Here is a 21,371-nt window from a genome sequence, read left to right on the forward strand (position 1 = left end):
ATTACCTAGGGCGACCCATTACAATGATGTTAGAACAGGCTAAAAGCCAAATGGGCAGGGCGGCAACCCAGACATTAGCGTCAGTAGGAACCCACTGCCACAACTAGGGCTGGAGGGATAAAGGGGGAAGGTGGTGTGACCAGAGTGTTTGGGGACCCCAGGGAAAAGGATCCAGCCAATGGAAGCCAGCACACAAAGACTCAACCATTGCTTGGAGCCACCTGTTAAAAGTAGAGAGAAGGGAAGACTCACCTCTCTTTCTCCCTTTTCCCACTCTCCTAATTCCTCAGCTCTGACCAGTGCCTGCCATTGGTAGGCTTTCACTTGAAGCCAGTTGAAAAGAGAGCTGGGAAATGTAGTTCACAGGAAGAGTGAGGGATTGCACTGAGGACAGATTACCACTGTATGATAATTCAGATTTTGGGGGTAGGGTGGAGGATGGAATTGAGAAACAGTGAAAGCATTATATTGTGGGAGGGATTAAGTCTACATGGTATTATCCAAAGCCTTATATTAATTTTTCTTACTGGCATTGAATTACTAAATGCTTTTATCCATAGGAAAATTTAGTTGATATCTTTTCATCATAGCATTTTTGTTTGATGCTTTGGAAAATCCTCCATGAATAATCTTGTTGGTTAATTTTCAAATGTTAACATACTTTAAATGTCACAAAATATTCAGTCTTCTCTAATTAGAGCCAATCTTTAAAACCCAAAACAACAGGAGACAGTTTCACCTGTTCCAATGACAATTAGTAGCTCTGACAAAGAATTATAGACACCCTCTTCCTCTCCTTCTGCATCTTTGGAGGTATCAAGAATGGACCAGGATAAATTAACTGCCCTTGTAATCAAGCATTGCCTACAACTTGGAAATAATAATGTGTTTTTTTTGGTTATTTTGGAGGTTTTTTTTTTTTTTGGAGGTTGAGTGTACAGCAGTTTGTTTTTTGATTGGAAGGCAATGTCAGTTTTGAAATGGCAGCATAATAATCAATTTGGAAAAGTGCACATTAGCCGGTGTAATGTTATGTGCTGTGAAAATAATCTTGATGAGCATAGGAGATGAGTCTGCAGCAAAAATCTTGAAGATTGTCTGTGTTAAAATTTTGTCACATCTGGAAGGCATTTGATGTATAAAATTACACAGGTTTGATACCATTTAGGGTTAAGACATATGGATGGGACATTATGCAGAAACTTGTTCTTTTTCATTCTCTTTAGATTTAGCAAAAAGATTTTTGAATCATAAGGAGTCCATTTGAATCTCCATTAAAGATAAACTGAGTAAAATGGCAAAATGGAAGGAATTTTGAGCACATGGTACACGGCCTGTACTCCTGATTTCCTTTAGAGCGGATTAAGCAAGTGGAAATGCCTCTCATCATTTTTTCCCCATTTTCCCCATAATCATAGTAATGAACAGTGGATTCCATGGTAGGCTGCTATAATAGACTTTCTACTATTCTTGGTTAAAATTACCTGTACTTTTAACTTTCCTCTTCAAACAACCATTTGAAAATATATTGTCCCATAAAATTATAACAAATCTTCATATTTCTGTTGGGTTATAAATTTCTCAGATTTGTTCAAATATCTTATTCCACTTATTAGAATAATCCTGACCATCTCTTGAAAAAACCAAAGGAAAAATTGTATTTGTTAGCCATGTTTTTGTTTTTTCTTTTCTCAGTAAAATTGAGTTACTTTCCTCTCATGCGCTGTTTTCATTTGCAGGAGGAAGTAACTCTCTCCTCATTTGTTTCCTCATTTTATTCTTTTAGAGAAAATGTTAGTTCACATGATGTATTATTCAAGTAGCTTTATTCCTGGTAAATTAACTTTTGCCCTGAAAACATGGGCACAGAAGTTCTTTGAACCACTTATCAAGGAACTCTTAGGACATTTAATACCATTATCTACCACATCAACAAGCTTCCTGTTTCATCAAGTAACTTCTCAGATTTTTTTCCCTCTGATACCATGATAAAGTTATTTTTATAAACAAAAGCAATAATGAATATCTGACATACAAATCTACTTTATCTTGGTAAGAAAGTTTGTCTTACTCTATTACTCTGATAATTATTATGTACCTTTGACTAAATATATACATCTATTTTCATATGAATATATCATCCTAGACTTAAGAGCTGTGATTTGATAATAAATCAAGGGCTGGTTATTAATCACATACAACTAATAGGGTATGTAAAAAATCCACCAATTTCTTTTCTCTAAGCTCATATAATGATTTAAATATAAAAATTTCAATGATTTGGTAAAGTATCTTTTTACCTAAAATAATGGAGAAATCTATTTTCCTGAGACATTGGTTTTTAAGAACATATGCCAGTGATAAAACAACCACTAAAACAATAATAGTATGAGTTTTTGGTCATTGACTCTACCAGTTGCTCAATTTATATTTGTAGAGAGTTTGCAGACACTTACAAAATAGACAATGTATAGATAATAACCAAACAAGTAAAAGTTATGATTGGTATTACTGCCAATTTAATTATAATTTGAGAAAGATGATGAGTATTTCAAGTAGTATCAGCCATCAAGGTCTTATTCACTGTAAAGAGTGGTCATTTATTCAGCAAATATTGATCGAGCATATACTACATGCCAGGAATTATGCTAGGCAGTGAATGAGACTAACGTGTATTTTGAACCTCTGAATCTTACACTCTGGCCGGAGACCTGGACACTAAGGCAGGACTTAAATTACCTGTATTGGTGTTTTCAAGGGGAAGTGTAGAGTGAAAACAGAGAAGGACTAACTAGGTGGGTGTTTATTTTTTTGGGGGGGAGGTGGTGGGAAATTAAACCTTAAAGTATATTTTAAAAAGCTCTTAGCCTTTCCCCACAAATATTTGTGCATATTTTCACTGTTGTATGAAGTTTTTTTCCCCCCTCTTATTCCTATTGGAAATGACTAAGTCTAAAAATGCTTACCTTTTTAAAATTCGGTGCTAAGTGATTGAGCAAGATGAAAACTGATTCAGGCCTGAAGTGGTTTGCTTAGGGTCAGAGTACAAGTGTTGGCAGTTCTTGAGTGGAACCCAGGAGTTCTGACTCTCCAGACAGTCGTGAGAAAACAAGTCCTGCTCCCTGAGAAGGAAGATTGCCAACAAAATGTTAGAAAGTCTTGTGTCTGGTTTTAATCTAGATAAACACTATTCTATTAAGTTTTGGGGAAATGCAAGAAATGATGTAGCACAGAAGGGCCATGTGTACCCAGAATGTGGTATGTGTAGGGTTTAGCATAATGCATGAAGCCCCCAGGACAAAATAAAGCAGATATGCGAGTTACTGTGCCAGTCAGTGTAGCCAGTGCTATTTAGGACTTAGGAGGTAAAAGAGCATTTATTTTCCCATACTTTCCCTTTAAGAGAAAATTTCAGGCCAATAGGATCATAAATGTTGCATTTGGTTTATGTTGAAATTCTGCATTGATTTTTCAATTTGCCTGCACAATTATGCTCTCGAGGCTGATGACATTCTGGTTTTCATTTTCAGATTCATATTTCACCAGCATTTTCTTTGCACTACATACCTTGCTATAAAATGCAGGTTTCTTGGTTTCCAAGGGGGAAAAAAGTGTATTACGTAGTATAGCTGAAATCCACAATGTCTCCCAGATGGGAAAGACAGAACATTCATCTCATCTTTTCCTCCTGGATCTGGCTGGGTTTTGGAAAGGACTTCATTATTTTTACGTGGCAGAGTGCACTGGCAAATTGTTTTTTAAATTACACAGTGGTATGTTCATCTAATATTATAAGATATGGGCAGCATTCATGAAAAATTATAAATCTTACAACTCTCCTCAGAAACTTAAAATACAGCTGGAAGTGTTTTGCTTCCAACAAACATGCAATCTTCATAAAATTGGAGAAGAAATGTTTTGAATAAATAATGTTTTGGTTTATTTCTCTCTAGTGTGAGATCTATTTTTTTTTTAGTCAAATCATGCCGTAAAACTCCTCCTCCTTCTCCATGCACACCCTTGCTTTGGTATTTATATTTTGCTGGTATATCTAATTTTTTTTTTCTTTTTTAAAGTATGCCAGATTGCTTTGCCTTGTTTTCAAAGATAGAAAACTGGATTTTCTCCCAGGGACTCTTTCCTTAACTAGGCCAGTTTTAAAAACTAAACAAGGATTGAGTCAGTTAATTAATTTAAATGAGATTACAAATCAAAAACATATTACACAATCTTGATTTAATTACCACATTTTATTTACTTAATTGAAAACACACGATCGAAAGTGAGCAATCTTGACAATGACCAGTATGGTGTCTTTGCATTCTATAGGCTCAAGCCTTCTTAAGCAAGAAGTTTAGATGATTCTGGTTGTGACCTTTGGTTCGCTCAATCCCTAGATCAGGAGAGAGTCATTGAACTTAATCTTAGGCCAGAAAATTCAGATACGATCACCCCTGCTTTAATTTGCTGGGGTTTGGCGCTAGGTGATGAAGTAGCGGAAACCTCTGTTCAGACACGTTGGCAGGTTTCACACTCTTTGTGCAGTGTCTTCCTATCTGCCCTAGTGAAGTGTCTGCTGGGACTGAGAGGTCTGATTTGCTCTCATATGGGTATGTGCTTCCCCCACCCCCAACCTTAAATTTCAGTGCCGTATTTTTTTTGGCTAACTCCGTGTGAACAAATTTTGGTTTTGAACCCAAACAAATCCTTATTTTAAGCCTCGTGATATAATATTTTGAACCTAATCCTCCTGCTAAACAGAAAAAAGAGTGGCTCTTTAAAGAGAAAGTTTAGGAGTTGCCATTGTGTTTTCAGCAGGTTAAGAACCTAACTGGGGCGCTCCTGTCATGGCTCAGTGGTTAAGGAATCCGACTGGGAACCATGAGGTTGCGGGTTCGATACCTGGCCTTGCTAGTGGGTTAAAGATCTGGCATTGCTGTAAGCTGTGGTGTAACTTGCAGATGCAGCTCGGATCCCGTGTTGCTGTAGCTCTGGCGTAGGCCGGCAGCTACAGCTCTGATTAGACCCCTAGGCTGGGAATCTCCACGTGCTGTCGGTGCAGCCCTGGAAAAGACAAAAAAAAAAAAAAGAAAAAAAGAAAAGAAAAGAAAAGAAAAAGAACCTGACTGGTATCCATGAGGATGCAGGTTTGATCCCTGGCCTTCCTCAGTGGGTTAAGGATCTGGCATTGCCATGAGCTGTGGTTTAAGTCACAGATGTGGCTCACATCCAGTGTTGCTGTGGCTGTGGTGTAGTCCTGCAGCTGCACCTCTGATTTGACCCCTAGCCTGGGAACTTTCATATGTTGTAGGTGCAGCCCTAAAAAGAAAAAAGAAAGTTTAATGAATAGTGGAATGAATAGGGATCAGAACTAGAGGATACATCACCTATCTACTCTCTTGTTCTGTTTTGTTCTTTGGTTAACTCTTATCTGTAAGGAGCCTCAACATAGCAACCTTTTTTTTTTTTTTTTAAACTCTGAGTTTTGTTGTGTTAAAGATAGATTATAAGATCTTTTTAACCAATACAAAGTGAAATCTGGAGGTATGGGGCTTCTGGTAGAAAATAATACAGATAAAAAGGCATGATTAAAAAATACGTTAGAAGCCATGTCTCCGAAATATTATTTTGGTTCTGTCTAAAGCATTCAGAGAGATTTAATTTCTCTTCCTACTCAGAATTGGGTTTAGGGGATTGGACACAGACTCTGCAAAAATGGGTTAAAGACTCCATTTACAGAGTGACACAGTTAATGCTTCCCATGGATAGGTTTACCCAAGTTTTGCAGATAAGTTGGTGGCGTATAATGTAATGACCTCTTGAGAAGGGACAGAGAAGGGTGAGAGTGAGGGGAGAAGGGGAGAGAGAGGGAAAGGGAGAGGGAAAAATGAGAGAGAGAGAGAGAGAGAGAGAGAGAGAGAGAGAGAGAGAGAGAGAGAGAGAAAGGGAATGAATGAGGATTTTCCCCACACTTTTGCATGCTTATGAGAAATAAGAAAGCCCTGAGTTTCTTCAGGTTCTTTGTCTGTGTTATTCTAAGAAACATTAAAGAGTAGAAAAAGAAAATATTATAAAACTATAGTTTCATGTCATCCCAATTGATGAAACTATCTTCCATTGAAACTGAAGTCGTATAGATTTTTAACTGTGCTAGAGATAAAATATGGCAAAGTATGAAATCAGAATTGTGATTTCAGGAAGCTTACTCTAAGTCCCAGAGAAATCAGACCTGGCAGAAAGAAAACTGCTGAAGAGGAGACAGGACATTTTGCGCAGAGGGAGAGGGAGGTTTGTCCAAGAGGAATAGTTTTCTCTCTCCTTGGAAAATGTGGATGTTTTTGTCTGACTTGGTATTTCCCTCTTATAAAACGCATGTGTCTGTATCCTTTCCTTCAAGTTTTTCTTTTGTTTCCTATTGGCTTTTCTCTTTCTTAAGTGATTCCTTCTGGCATACTATATATTTGATTTATAAAAATATATAATTTTAGTATGTTGGTAGTTAATAATGTTTGGAGAGAAAGCAGGGGACTGTTCTAAGCCTTTAGAGAACTCTCTTGGTATTCTTTAGTTGACAATGGGCTATTTCTTTACCTGCTTAAAGCAAAGGAATATGACAAAGGAGCCCTTTATCACATGATGACTAATTTTAGTTCTAGCAAGAGGCTATCTGTAGGTTAACAGGTTACAATGTGGGTTTCATTTACTCTTCTGATATCCCTTGATATAAAAGCTATATTGTTATAGAATCATAGAATTTTAAAGCCAGAAGGGACCTGGTAGGTGATATTGTACAATCCCTTCTTTGCACCAGAATGATTATAATTAAAAATCATGCCTTTCAAATTTGGGTTTTCCTTGTTGATCAAAGTCATGGTATCAGAAAGTAAAATGAATTCCTGGAATAAGTGTGATCTTGGGGCAGAAAGACAGCTTATATATAAAGGTTGTCAAAAGCTTTTTGGCCTCCTGCTTTCAAACTGGGGACCTGCTTCCTGGACCCCGAACAAACATCTCCTCCCTCTGTAGGAGAGAGCCAAACATGAATTTCTGACTCAAAATCATTCCTCTTACCTCCCCCTCCCATTTCCAAATATTACTTCATAAATTAAGGGACCCAAAACTGAACCTTACTAGACTGTGAGGCTCAGCCCTGGGAATCATGTCTTATCCCCTTTCCTTGGCACAAGTTTTTATATTTGATTTTTTTTTTAACTGGATAATTTCTTAAGGATTTATTTATTTATTTACTCATTTATTTATTTAAAATTGAGTTATAGTTGATTTATAGTACTTTAGGTGTTCAGCAAAGTGATTCAATTATATGTGTATGTATTCTTTTTCAGATTCTTTTCCATTATAGGTTATTACAAAATTTTGAATATAGTTCCCTGTGCTATTCAGTAGGTCCTTGTTGTTTATCTACTTTATGTACAGTAGTGTATGTCTGTTAATTCCCCCCCACACTCTGCTTTCTTCCCGTTTGGTTAACCACACATTTGTTTTCTGTATCTGTGAGTCTATGTCTGTTTTGTAAGTAAGTTTATTTGTATCATTTTTGAAAGACGTTTCTGCACAGAAGGGGCGTGCCTAGTATTCTTTATGCACTTCCATGGTTTATAGACCAACTGTTTTCTATTTATTTGGCTTAACCAAATTTAAAACCACCGTACCAAAGATCAGGGCTGTAAGGTTAAGCAGAGCAGTAACCCTGACTTTATATAGTTTAGAATCTAATAGGAAGGACCTCAACATGGAGGGCTTTAGGGAGGAAAAAAAGGTGGATACCATGTACAAAGGCTCAGGGCCAACAAGTAGAAGTGACTCACATGAAACTGAAAGGTTCAGGGGCTGCAGTATGACCCAGGTGTTGGTAGGGGCTAGATCCAAGTGCCTTGAATGGTATCCTAAAAGTTTTGGCGTTTTTTTCTGTGTATTGGGATTAAATGTAAGAATTTTAGCAGGGAAACAGCTTTATCAGTTTTAGCTTTTCAAGATATCATATTGGTAGTAGAGAGGAATATGTACTAGGAAGATATGAGATGTGTTCATTTTTCAAGACCCTGTTTCTAAGGTCACCTCCCTCTGAAATCTTTTATGATATGCCCTTGGCCATCCTTCATAGGAAGAACTAATGATTTCCTCTTGATATATACTTATTTATAACACCTATCCCAGTTTATTTTTTTTAAATTTTTACATTTCTGTCTGAGCAACCTCTGAGCTTCTAAAAGGCATGAATGAAATGTATATTCTTCTTTAAACAACATTTTAAAGGTCATTATTGTAAATTAAATGTAAATTTAACACACATTTATGGAGAAGCTATTATGTTCCAAACATCAGTAACTGGAGTACAGAAGGTGCTCCATAAATCTTGTTGATTCTCATTTAATTGATGTTTACATAAATGACCTTCAAAAAATCTCTCACAGTTGTGATGATTCAACCATATCAAATAATTGCATTCATCCTCCTCTGCCCTCCCCACACCTAAGAAAGTTGGTAACAAGCATTTAACAGGTCATTATTTATTTTTTATCTTATGTATTTAACAAACATTTTATTGGACTTCCACCAGATTATTAGTAAAACATTAGAATTTCCTTTGTTTAGCAAAGAGAACCCAAACTAAATTTGTTTAGAGTTGGCCTCTTTTTAAAGAATCCATTAGTGCTGAGACTTCAATGATAATAATTTCCAACTTCAGTTAGAAAGAATAGCTAAAGGGTTTTTATATTTCTGAAGAAGGTTTTGAACATATTGGTAAATGGTGGGAAGGAGAAGGGAGATGAGGGGGAGGTGACATTCCCAGAACTTTTAATCTAGTGAAAGGACTTTGGGCTTTGCCTGATTTTAAGATTGCATCATAACCACTCAAGAGGCACTGTGTCTGAATGGGTGGCCCATGGAGCAAACACAGTTTTAACTGTTGCTGTGTAACTGTGGACAAGTCATTTAGATTACTTATGTATTCCAAGATCTTCCATAAAATTGGATCCTTAGAGAAACTTGGTCACTTCTTAGGTAAAGTTTAGATATTAGAAGAGCCATGAAAGATTGGCTACTTTTTAAGAAAGAGTATATGAAAGGATTGAAGAAAGGTTAATAAGGGTCATGTACGAATGAGAATCTTTTCTTATTCCTGAAGAACCTGAAACTTGGGGGAAGAGGAATTGTTTGAATTTAAAGTGCATGAATTTAGACATACCTTCCTTAACTATTCTTTTCCCTAGAAGAAATATAATGTTTAAGTCACGCTTTTAAAACACAAAGAATAGGTATTATAAAGTTCATAAGTATGTAATATGAAATGTATTTCATTTCTACTTTCTGTCCAGTCAAATCAGAAAGACAAAGAAATGTAGACGACATAGTCTGAGATCAAGGAAGAGAAAATAAACTGTGGAGGGAATGACAGAGGACTGGCTTAGTTCTGCTGCCTTCAAGACCCCTTTCCTTTGCTTTTTCTCTACCACATCAGAATCTTTCTAGACTCAAGATTCTGTTCTGGGCAGCTCACAATTCCTATTCTTACCACCCTCCTTCTTTGAAGACTTTGGTCTTCTAGAAGGTGATTTTCATCACATGGCTGGTATCTACTGCCTTTTGAGCATAACAGCTCCTTGAGAGACTTTAAATGACAGCAGTGCCTTTCCCTCTTTAGGGGAGAGTAAGACTAAAGCATTTACATAGGAATTTTCAGGAGGGTACATACTCAACCATCTTCAGTTGATTCACCACAGACCGTTTTAGGTGCTTACACTGGGATGGACAAATTTAGTCATATCCCCTTTTCCCCTTTCTTCCTGAGAGTTAGTCCATTAAAAATATTAGTCATGTTTTGAATGTGGCCTTTATGTTTAATAATAATCTTTCATTATTGTTGTGTAATATAGGTCTGATCAGTGCTTGATGCTTTGTATAATAAAATCTTTGAATAATTCTATAAGGTAGAAGTGTTACAGTTAAGATGAAGACTCCAAGCCTCGAGAGTTAAGTAATTTTGTACAAGATCAAACAGCTAGTGAGGGACAGACACAGGATTCACTGTAACATATGAAGTACACAGACACACAGCAGAAGACAGACAGACACTCACACACATACACACTCAGGACTTGAGGAAATGATGGAAGCAGTTAGATAAAACCTTTGGGTATAGAGTAATTTGACTTTTAGATGGTGAATTGGAAGGGTTTTAGATGTGGGCTTAGTAATTCTTTCTCTGAAGTTAACCACAGTAACAGTTCATGTTTGGTTTCTTTGCCAACTGTGACTCCCTAGTTACTTCCTTTTCCAGCAGTTGGAATTAACTGACCAATATAATGTGACATAAGAATTAAAAGGAGATTACAGTGTTAGAATTTACAGTCTAAAAAGTAAATGTTCTCTTGCATGCTCCCTGAGGGGGCCTCTTCTGTGTTTTGGGATCCAGTTTGTGCTATGGGAGGGCACAGGCATTGGAATATGAGGGCAGATCTGTCACTGTGTGCCGGTAAGTGCCAGATTATTTTAGAAAGTAGAATTATTATTATTAAAAGCAAGTGTGTGACTCAAATTTAAGATCTACTTCAGCTTTCCCTCAAATGCTTGTGGTTTTCTTTAGTAATTACATTTTTTCAATTGAAGAAATTTGTCTGCAGTTTTTGGAATTGGGGGGGGGAGGTGAAGGGTAATTTGCCACAGGGGAAAAAAATAGGGTTTTCCAAATGGGCTGTTGTGGAAACAGGGGGTGCCATTTTTCTGAGTATTTTCTTAGGACTGGAAGAGACCTTTATTCTTTACTGGATCCAAATTTCAGCAACAAGCTGTTGGGAAAGAATTTTGTGGTTCCAGTTTGAAGTCCATTTGACTTAACATGCTAAGGCTCACGTAGAGGGTACAGCTCCTATCCCCTGATGTCACCTTTAACCTGCCTTATGTTGTGTCATCATGAAGGTGACATTAACTCCCTTCAGAGTTGCATGTTTCTACCTCCATAAGTGTGAGTAACTTTAGAGAGAAAACACAGGGAGGCTCTCATCAGTGGGTGTATTATGTATAAGTAAGAATTTCTCAATATTAGGGTCAATTGAGAAATGAAACTAGAAAATAGTAGCAATACTGAGGGACATTTGTTAGAGAAACTTGAGGCAGAAATAGCTGAGGCTGTAGCAAAATAATATAATTTATCATTTTCATGTAATGATTATACTCCATGTCTGGAAAGTGGCCAGTATTGTGCCATCTTTTGTAGGAATGAAGAAGGAGAAAGATTGATCTCCCATGCTACAAGTTACTGAGTCTTGCCTCCATTCCAGAAAAACTAATAGAATTCATGGGAGATGAGACAAAGCTTTTAGAGTGTACCTAAGTCTCTTTGACTATCTGCAGGAGACTTTAGCCAGAATTCAGACTGCAGGAGTAGTCCTTACTAGTTTCTTTTCCCCTTGGGGAAATTAGAAATAAATTGGAGGCTAATGTGGGAATCCTATTTGCTCAGACTTTATAAAAACTGTACTGGGGGAAAAAAAAGAAAAGAAAAGAAAAAGAAAAAAGACAAGGAAATTGGATGAAGGGGCAAAATTCCCTTCTCAGCATCAAAACTCATTAGCAGACATGAGAAAAAGGGCGAAGTAAATATCCAGGTAATATATAGAAAGAAACCAATAGGATGTCCTTGCCTGTAATAGTAGAAACAGCAATTGCTGTATGTTAATAACTTCAGGGGAAGAGAAAAAAATAACCTGCTGAAAAAAAGCCAACATGAGATATTTCTGCTTAAGTAAGACTGGATTCCTGTCTTAGGTATAATGGCGAGGTTTTGGGGAAGAAACTTGTCTGTGGCCACCTGTCACCTTTGACAGGTTGAAATTCACCATCAAGTTCACAATTGCCTTTTCCAGGCAAGTCAAGAAGGCTCCTGAATTCGAGCCATCTATTCCTCCGGCATTTACTGAAAGCCTAGTGCATTCATAGCCAGGAACAGAAAACTGAGGGAGACACAAAAGAGGTAGACAGAATCTCTGCCTCTGCTCAGGAGCATGAAATTTAGTTGGGGAGACAAAACTTAAATACTAGAACCCATAAAAGAAGATTACAAAGCAACCTGCAAGTAAGTGTATAATAATATGGCACAAATGACACAGATAAATGCAGAGGGGGCCTGGAGGAAACAGGAGTGAGCAAAACACAACAGTGTCAGATTGGTGAGGAAAGGCATGTTTCCTAACAGGAGTGTGGGTTCCATGTTCCATTCTGTGGCATCGATGAGGAATAATGTGGGGTAGGAAATTCAGATTACTGCATTGATCTATTCCTCCTTATCTGCAGAGTCTGTCTATCACAGATGGAAATTAAATTGATCCAACAGTTTGCTCTCCACAAAGCCATGTTGGTTTCTACCTAGTAATTTATGCTTTTCTTGGTGTTTGCAAATCGATTGCTATTATGGGATGCAGACGAATCTGGGCCTGGATCCAGTAGGTTGGGGGATTATTGGAGTGGGTCTGTGTGCACGCACATGAAATCCTGGAAAAATGGACTCTTGTTTCTGTGTATTTTACTCATTGAATAAAAACATTTTCAGGTTTTTTTTTTTAAGCATGTTTAATTACACTCATATTGCATTTTTAGGGAATGTATCTGCTTTATTTCATATTGTTCTTGATAGGAGCAACCTTCAAACCACCTTCATTGGCTTTGTCACCAGACCTTTTATTTCAAAAAAGCCTTGCCCTACCCCGCATGTATTAGAGATCTGTCCTTTTTTCTCTCTCAACAGAGAACTATATATACACATTCATCTAGTTTAATAAATAAAACACGGCTGCTGAAAGGAAAGTGTACTTTATTTAAACACTCAACCTCATTGTTCTACCTTAAAAAATTTTTTTAAGTCCTTCTTAGGATTGTGAAATTCTTTCAAAACAAATTAAAAAGAAAACATTTTCTGTGATTTCTTTACAGATTCTGGACAATCAGGAAGTCCAAGCCACAATGATCCTGCCAAGAATCCTCCAGGTAAATATGTGTTCCAGGACGTTTGCAATCTGACATTGTTGGAGAACAAAGGTACCACTGTATAGATAAACAGCCCATAATTGGTCAGCTGCCTATTTTGTTCTGGCAGGCAGGTATGATCAGGACAAGATGTGATTCTATTTAGGCCCTTCACAGTGGCAAATAATACTTCCATACTGGCATCATCAGTAGGCACCTAATCACTAGTGTTTTACTTTTTGTTGGTGTCTTTGCAAATGAACAGTACATGCATTTCAGTTGTGTATCTTTGAGGTGCTAAAAGTCACTGCTGTTTGAAAAGCCAAAAACCCTTCTAATGTTTCTTTCAAAACACACAAACAAAAGTGAAAATTTTCATTCTCTTATTAGGGTTGATCAAGTCTCATTACTTGAAAAGGGAGGTGGGGGTGGGTTATGTTTTTAGTGAAGGATTTTTGCAAACGAGTCTTTATGCCATGAGGTTTTTATGGGATTCCCAGAATCAGAAAACAATGAAAGTAGGACTTCATGCTTTTGATGCTTCTAAATCTGAACATACATAGACTATTGAGGTTGATTTAGGAATAATATTTTTTCTCATGAGAGTAAAAACTAGTGCAATGAAGAATTTCTAATATTTTAATCTCATACAATTTTTAATCATATCAGTGATTTTAATCAAAGAGTGCTCCAAGAATAAATTAACAACAAAAAAAAATTCAAACTAACCATACAGAACCACCTCCCGAAATAATCTTAGCTGTCTTTTCATTGAAAGTTAATCCCCAAATTTGTAAAAAGTAATGATAAAACGGCCTTCAAATAGACTTAGTTCTACGGACTTACTTGCTTGATCTTCCTGTCACAATGCTTTACTAATGTGAGGTTGAAATAAGACTTGTGGTTGCCAAGAGGGGGAGGAAGAGGGAGTGGGAGGGACTGGGAATTTGGGGTTAATAGATGCAAACTATTGCCTTTGGAATGGATAAGCAATGGGATCCTGCTGTATGGCACTGGGAACTATGCCTGGTCACTTGTGATGTAACATGATAATGTGAGAGGAAAGAACATATAGATGTATGTGTGACTGGGTCAGCGTGCTGTGAAGTAGAAAATTTACAAAACACTGTAAATCAGCTATAATGGCAAAAATAAAAATCATTACAAATATGTCCCCCCCTCCAAATAAAAAGAAAAAAAGAAGTAAGTGAAGTACCCCAGACAAGCAGAAAATCTGTCAGAGCAGCCTGGCTTTAGAATGATGTTAGAGGAGTTCCCGTCATGGCGCAGGGGAAACCCATCTGACTAGGAACTATGAGGTTACGGGTTCAATCCCTGGTCTCACTCAGTGGGTTAGGGATCTGGTGTTGCTGTGAGCTGTGGTGTAGGTCACAGATACGGCTTGGATCCTGCCTTGCTGTGGCAGTGGTATAGGCAGGCAGCTGTAGCTTGACTTGACCCCTAGCCTGGGAACCTCCATATGCAATGGGTACAGCCTTAAAAAAAAAAAGAAATGATGTTAGAAAGATACAGCAAATAAAAGTGCAGGTAAAAATGCAAAGTCAGAATATATTTTGTATTTCTGAGTCTTGCCTTTATTTTCTTCTTTATTTTTAACATTGAGAAAAAAATTTCCACTGCATATTAACTTATTCTGTGTTTTACAGAATCATCTTGTTTGACAAAAGTAGTGTATACTTCAAAGATAAAAAGTTCTGATTAAATAGAGGTTTAAAATGTATACTAAGTTGATTTTACTTTCATCAAAATCATTTAATATTTCTAAAATTGGTAACAAAATATTACAAAAGACTGAGCAATTTTAAATGTAATTTCCAGTTGTTTGTTATTTTCTTTTTTGTGTACATAGGATATTTGAACCAAGAAGGCAGACTATTTAGAATTTAATTAATTTTGTCACAAATTTTCTCAAGTTGAGAACATTTATTAGCTTATAACATCTTCAGCTTTACTAAAAACTTTCTTTTTAGTTGACAAATGTTTTCTCTGTGTAGCATGATAACGAAAAGCAAATTGTATCCAAACATTTTTTTAAAAGCTTCTTCACTCATTTTACAAAGAACTGAGAGAGAGAGGGACCTACAGAAGAAGAAGGGTTGATAAGTATTATAAGTCTGACTAAACAAAGGATATGTTCTTTGCATCTGAATGACATCTTGGTTTGAAATTAATAAAGCTGTCATTGTTTGAAATGCATTTCTGAGCATGTTCAGAAAGAATCATGTTCACTTAAAAATGTTCTCTTCTTGAACTGAATGAATAATCTTTGAATAGTTACAAAATGATAGCATTTGATATTTCAATATTTGTTAAGAAGCTTGGTTAAATTTTTCTTTTACTGTGTAGACTGTAGCACTATTAATTTATCTGTTTGCATATAGTATGGCTGACAGAAACAATCAAGATTAAACACCTCTATTTTTTTCCCCTCTTAAATTTTCCTTGAAAATCAAAACTTTTTTGAGAACTGTGTCTTAAAACTGGAATGTGGAGAGCCCAATGTGGTGCAGTGGAAACGAATCTGACTAGGAACCATGAGGTTGTAGGTTCGATCCCTGGCCACAATCAGTGGATCCGGTGTTGCTGTGAAATGGGGTGTAGGTCACAGACACGGCTCGGATCCTGAATTGCTGTGGTATAGGCCAGCAGCTGTAGCTCTGATTAGATCCCTAACCTGGGAATCTCCATATGGTGCGGGTGTGGCCCTAAAAAGACAAAAGACAAAAAAAAAAAAAATTAATTAATTAAAACTGGAATGTTGTAGGTAAATGCATATTGTAATTAGTTGATTTTATATATGCATGTAAAGTGTACATTGGTTACTAGTCTTTCAAAGTTAGAGTGTAATAAAATGTATAAAGTATCAAAATTATATGGAATAGAATTAGAATTTTTTTTGCTGATTCAGAAGCATTCCATCATTTTAATATGCTTTACGTATCATTATGCTATGGATTTAACATAGAGGTTATAAAAGAATTCTGTTTGATAAAAGTAAGTGTTTGTTCTGTAATACCTTTAAATAAATCCAGCCACTAGAAATATTGAATAGTTTCTGATTGGAAATGTAAAAAATCCTAACTTATTAAGGTCTTTGTTTTGTAGTCAATTGGGATAAATTATACTTATTATTAAAAGCTCTTTTCATAAGTATAAGCATGTTTGGTATTTTTAGAGCATAATTTATCTTTCAGAGCCTCTTTTCATCTGTTTTCTGGCTTTGGCTGAAATGTGAAATCTATGAAGTTCAGATTTAATATCTCAAAAAGGCACAATGCATTTATGGGCAAATTCAATCTATTACCATAAGCAAAGAAACAGTCAGATCACTCTGCTGCTTGTATTGTTATAACAAAGAGAAGCTAAACTTTGGAAAAAGATGACCTTGAGTGCCAATACTTTGTTGTTTTTTTTTCTTTCTTTTCTTTTCTTTTTTTTTTTTTTTTTGGTCTTTTTGACATTTCTGGGGCCGCTCCCGTGGCATGTGGAGGTTCTCAGGCTAGGGGTCCAATCGGAGCTGTAGCCACCAGCCTACACCAGAGCCACAGCAACCTACACCACAACTCATGGCAACGCCAGATCCCTAACCCATTGAGCTAGGCCAGAGGTGGAACCCGCAATCTCATAGTTCCCAGTTGGATTCGTTAACCACTGCGCCACGATGGGAACTCTGCCAATACTTTCCTGTTACTGGTAGTTTTCCATTGGAAGATGTGCAGCCCTGGACATCTACCACCATCTACTCCTGTGTTTATTTCATAACAGCCTGGAAAGAGATGGTAAAAATTCAAGCCCTTTTGGAGGGAATGGCTCTTTGACATCTATTTCCCAGTATTGACATGAAGGTGGATCACCCTATAAGTACAGATTCCTGGGACTCCCGTGTGCTGGGCACCCCTGTAGCTTGGGTCTTGTCCAGCATCAGACATGACTTGTTGATTCAGAAGAACTTAAAGCTCTTCACACTCTGGTATGGAGTGTAGAGATAGGCCTGTAGTTACTAACTTGTGTTTCCCAACTGGGATTAGTGCTTAGTGAACGAACTAAGAAACACAAGCATTTGAACAAAAATGACACATTTTTGCAGAGAAAGAATATTTGATATTTATTAGTATTATTATTTTGTCTTTTAATTTATTTATTTAGACTTTTTTTTTTTTTTTTTTTTGCTTTGCTTTTTAGGGCCACCCCTGCAGCGTGTGGAGGTTCCCAGGCCAGCGGTCGAATCAGAGCTGTAGCCGCTGGCCTAAACCACAGCCACGGCAACTCGGGATCTGAGTCGTGTCTGTAATCTACACCACAGTTCACGGCATCGCCGGATCCTTAACCCTCTGAGGGAGTCCAGGGATTGAATCTGCAACCTCATGGTTCCTAGTCAGATTCACTTCCACTGCACCACAATGGGAACTCCATTATTTTGTCTTTTTAGGGCCATACCTGAGGTATATGGAGGTTCCCAGGCTAGAGGTCTAATTGGAGCTATAGCTGCCGGCCTATACCATAGCCACAGCAAGGTCAGATCTGAGCAGGTCTGCGACCTACCCCACAGCTCACGGCAGTGCCGGATCCTTAACCCATTGAGTAAGGCCAGGCATCTAACCTGCATCCTCATGGATACTAGTCAGATTCATTTCTGCTGAGCCAAGACAGGAACTCCCAGATATTTATTATTTTTAAAAGCATTTAAGTAGTATAAAATTATTTTCAAAGCACTTAATCCTTATGTATTTCCTTATGCTATTTGATTTAGTGTTTTTTATACTTTGTCACGTGGTGGGGATGGGCACTATAATTTTAGGAGTGCTAAGGTACTTGAGAAATCTAATTGCACTCAAGGACATGACATTGTTATTTTAGTCAAGAAGCACTAGGCCACTTCATTTTTTGTATGATACACATTTCCCTTGTTTATGTTAGAGTCAAAAGTTACATGTTTATATCTAAATACTTATTTTGGAACATTAAATTAATCCCTTTTAAGCACTAGAACTTTGAGTCCTCTCTCAACTATAGCAAACAAGTGTGAATCAAAGGAGAGTAAACTATTAATTTAGGGACTTAGACTGAGACCTAATGTTATTTCCAATGATTAAACCTCCATTTTCAATTTTAGAAAATGTGTAGTTGGATTGTAATCTTTTGAAGTTAACTTTGACTTGCTGTATTATTTTGTGTCTCTACATTCCTTGGGCTATGAATGTTTAGATTTCCCAATCTCATTTGCTTGTCTAATGCTGGAGTGGATGATATCCAAGGAAAACAAGGCAATGTAGAAGTTGGATTTTTCCTGTAAGTCAGCTAGGAGTGGATACCTCATTTTGGAGTTCAGGAAGAGTAGGTTTATGGGGAGCTTTGTCTAGGCTGGAAATATAGCAGAAACCTGGAATTCTAGGACAAAATTTGCAAATTCTTTGATGAGAACTGAGGCATTCTGTGTATCATTAACCCAAGTTTTCTTACCTAGAATGACATTGGATTATCCTGTTTTTCTTTTTTGCAGCATTTGTAGAGTGCTTGTGCTGTTTTGTGGGTTAGCTTTTGCTATAGTCTGGCAAAACTTCTGGGAACCATATAGGATCATATATTACATGAATGTCAAGCCGTCTTATATCCTTTCTGGCACAAAGATAGAACTAAATAAATTAGTAAATATAGATAATAAAAGAGCATCTATTAACTGTAGCCATACACTTGTCTTGCATCTAAAAAATTCTTTATATTATATATATAAGAGAGATCATATGGTATTTGTCTTTCTCTAACTTATTCCACTTTAGCATAATACCCTCAAGTTCCATCCATGTTGTTGTCACAAATGGCAAGATTTTATTCTTTTTATAACTGAATAATATTCCATTGTGTGTATGTACCACATATACACCGCAGATTATTTATCCATTCATCCATCAGTGGACACTTATGTTGTTTCCATATCTTGGCTATTGTAAATAATGCTGCTGTAAACATGGGGGGCAGACATATTTTTGAATTACTGTTTTCATTTTCTTTAGATAATTACTTAGGTGTGGAATTGCTGGATTATATAGTAGGTCTATTTTTAATTTTTTGAGTAAGTTACAGTCTCATTTACATAGGCTGCACCAATGTACATTCCTGACAAAAGGGCAAGAGGATTTTTTTCCTCCGTATCCTCACCAACTCTTGTTATTTCTAGTTTTTCAATAATAGTCATTCTAACGGGTGTGAGGTGATATTGCACTATAGTTTTGATCTGCATTTTCCTGATAACTAATGACATAGAACATTTTTAATGAACCTGTTGGTCATCTGTATGTTTTCTTTGGAAAACATCTATTCACATCTTCTACCCATTTTTAATAAGGTTGTTTTTTATTTTTTGCTGTTGAGTTGTGTGAGTTCTTTGTATATTTTGGATATTAGCCCCTTATCAGATATATGACTGACAAATATTTTCTCCCATTCAGTAAGTTGCCTTTTCATTTTAATTAATGGCTTCCTTTGCTATGGAGAAGCTTTTAGTTTGAGGTAGTCCCACCTGTTTTTGCTTTGGTATCCAATTTAAAAAAATGATTGCCAAGATCGATGTCAAGGAACTTACCACCTATGTTTCTTCTTGAAGTTTTATGATTTCAGGCCTCACATTCAAGTCTTTAATCCATTTTATGAGTTAATTTTTGAGTACAATGTAAAACAGTGGTCCCATTTCATTCTTCTGCATGTGGCTGTCCAGTTTTTTCAACATGTCTATTAAGGAGACAGTCCTTTCTCCATTGTACATTCTTGGCTTTTTTGTTATAAATTATTTGACCATATATGTGTGGATTAATTTCTGGGCTCACTATTCTGTTCCATTGATCTGAGGTGTCTGTGTTGTATAATCCAACACTCTATTAATTACTATAGCTTTGCAATGTAGTTTGAAATCAGTGAGAAATCAACAGCTTTGTTCTTCTTTCTTAAGACTGCTTTGGTTCTTTGGGGTCTCTTATGGTTCCATAGAAATTTTAAGACTGTTTGTTCTATTTCCATGAAAAATCCCATTAGAAATTTGATAAAGATTGCATTGAATCTATAAATTTGTTTTGAGTAGTATGGACATTTTACCAATATTAATTATTCTAATCCATGAGCACAGAATATTTTGCTATTAATTTATGACTTCTTCGTTTCTCCTATTAATGTCTTATAGTTTTGAAAGTTTAGGTCTTTCAACTCCTTGGTTAAGTTTATTCCTGAATATTTTATTATTTTTTATGTAATCATAAATGTGATTTTTTCTTATTTTTATTTTTTATTTTTTTTTCTGGTAGGTCAATTATTAGGGTATAGAAATGCCATAGATTTTTGCATATTGATTTTTATGTCCTGAAACTTTACAGAATTCATTTATTAGTTTTAACAGTTTTCTGATGGAGTCCTTTGGGCTTTCTATATAAAATATCATGTCATCCACAGATAGTGCCAGTTTTACATTTTCCATTCTAATTTGGATGCCTCCCCTCCCCCCAATTGCTCTGGCTAGGATAAATGATACTACATTGAATAAAACTGGAGAAAGTAGGCATCCTTATCTAGTTCCTGATCTTAGGGGCAAAGATTTCACCTTTTCCACTGAGTGTGATTTTAGCTGTAGGCTTGTCGTATATGGCCTTTATCATATTAAGGTACATTCTCTCTGTACCCACTTTGTTGAGAGTTTTTATCATGAATGGATGCTGAATTTTTTCAAATGCTTTTTTTTTTTTTGCATCTATTGAGATGGTCAAATTATTTTTATTCTTCATTTATTAATGTGGTGTATCACCGTATCTGATATGTGATTACTGAACCATTCTTTCATCACTGGAATAAATCCTACTTGATCATGGTTTATGATCCTTTTAATGTATTGTTGAATTTGCCTTACATATATATGTATTTAGGATATTGGCTATATATATATATTTTTTTTTTTCCTTGAAACATCCTTGTCTGATTTTGATAGCAGGGTAATGCTAATCTCATAACATGATTTTAGAAGAATTCTCTGACTTTGATTTTTTGAAAGAGTTTGAGAAGGATTTGTATTGGTTTTTTGAATGTTTGGAGGTTGACTACATTCAGGTGGGAATGTTGATAATGACAGACTTGATTTTGTACAGATTCCAGTGTCTTGTTTGGGCACTGCCAAAGAAAGTCATTTTTCACTTGGTCTTGGATTTGAAATCTACACTTATGAAGTTTCTACTGTTGAGCTAGATCTGCACTTGAGGGATGCTGGGCTGCACCTTGATTGGTCCATCATCTTGCACCTCAAGGCTATCCCAGAGTTGTGTGGATTTTCAGGAAAAGGTAATAGTCTTGTCTGTCACTCTTTTCCAATCTAAATTCTTATAGGCAAAAGTGCT

General features: G+C 36.4%; 1 protein-coding gene across 10 annotated transcripts in view; it reads left to right on the forward strand.

Annotated features, from left to right (window-relative positions):
- Nucleotides 1–21,371, forward strand: part of NFIB (nuclear factor I B) — a 245,108-nt gene that overhangs the window by 126,943 nt on the left and 96,794 nt on the right. For all 10 annotated transcript variants that reach the window (XM_005660096.3, XM_021063648.1, XM_021063654.1 and 7 more), the window contains exon 3: nt 12,949–13,002. In XM_005660096.3, coding sequence (XP_005660153.1) covers nt 12,949–13,002 — 54 coding nt within the window. The remainder of the gene's footprint in view (nt 1–12,948; nt 13,003–21,371) is intronic.

Source organism: Sus scrofa, chromosome 1, assembly GCF_000003025.6.
Source record: "Sus scrofa isolate TJ Tabasco breed Duroc chromosome 1, Sscrofa11.1, whole genome shotgun sequence".
In the NCBI taxonomy this organism is placed as follows: Eukaryota; Metazoa; Chordata; class Mammalia; order Artiodactyla; family Suidae; genus Sus; species Sus scrofa.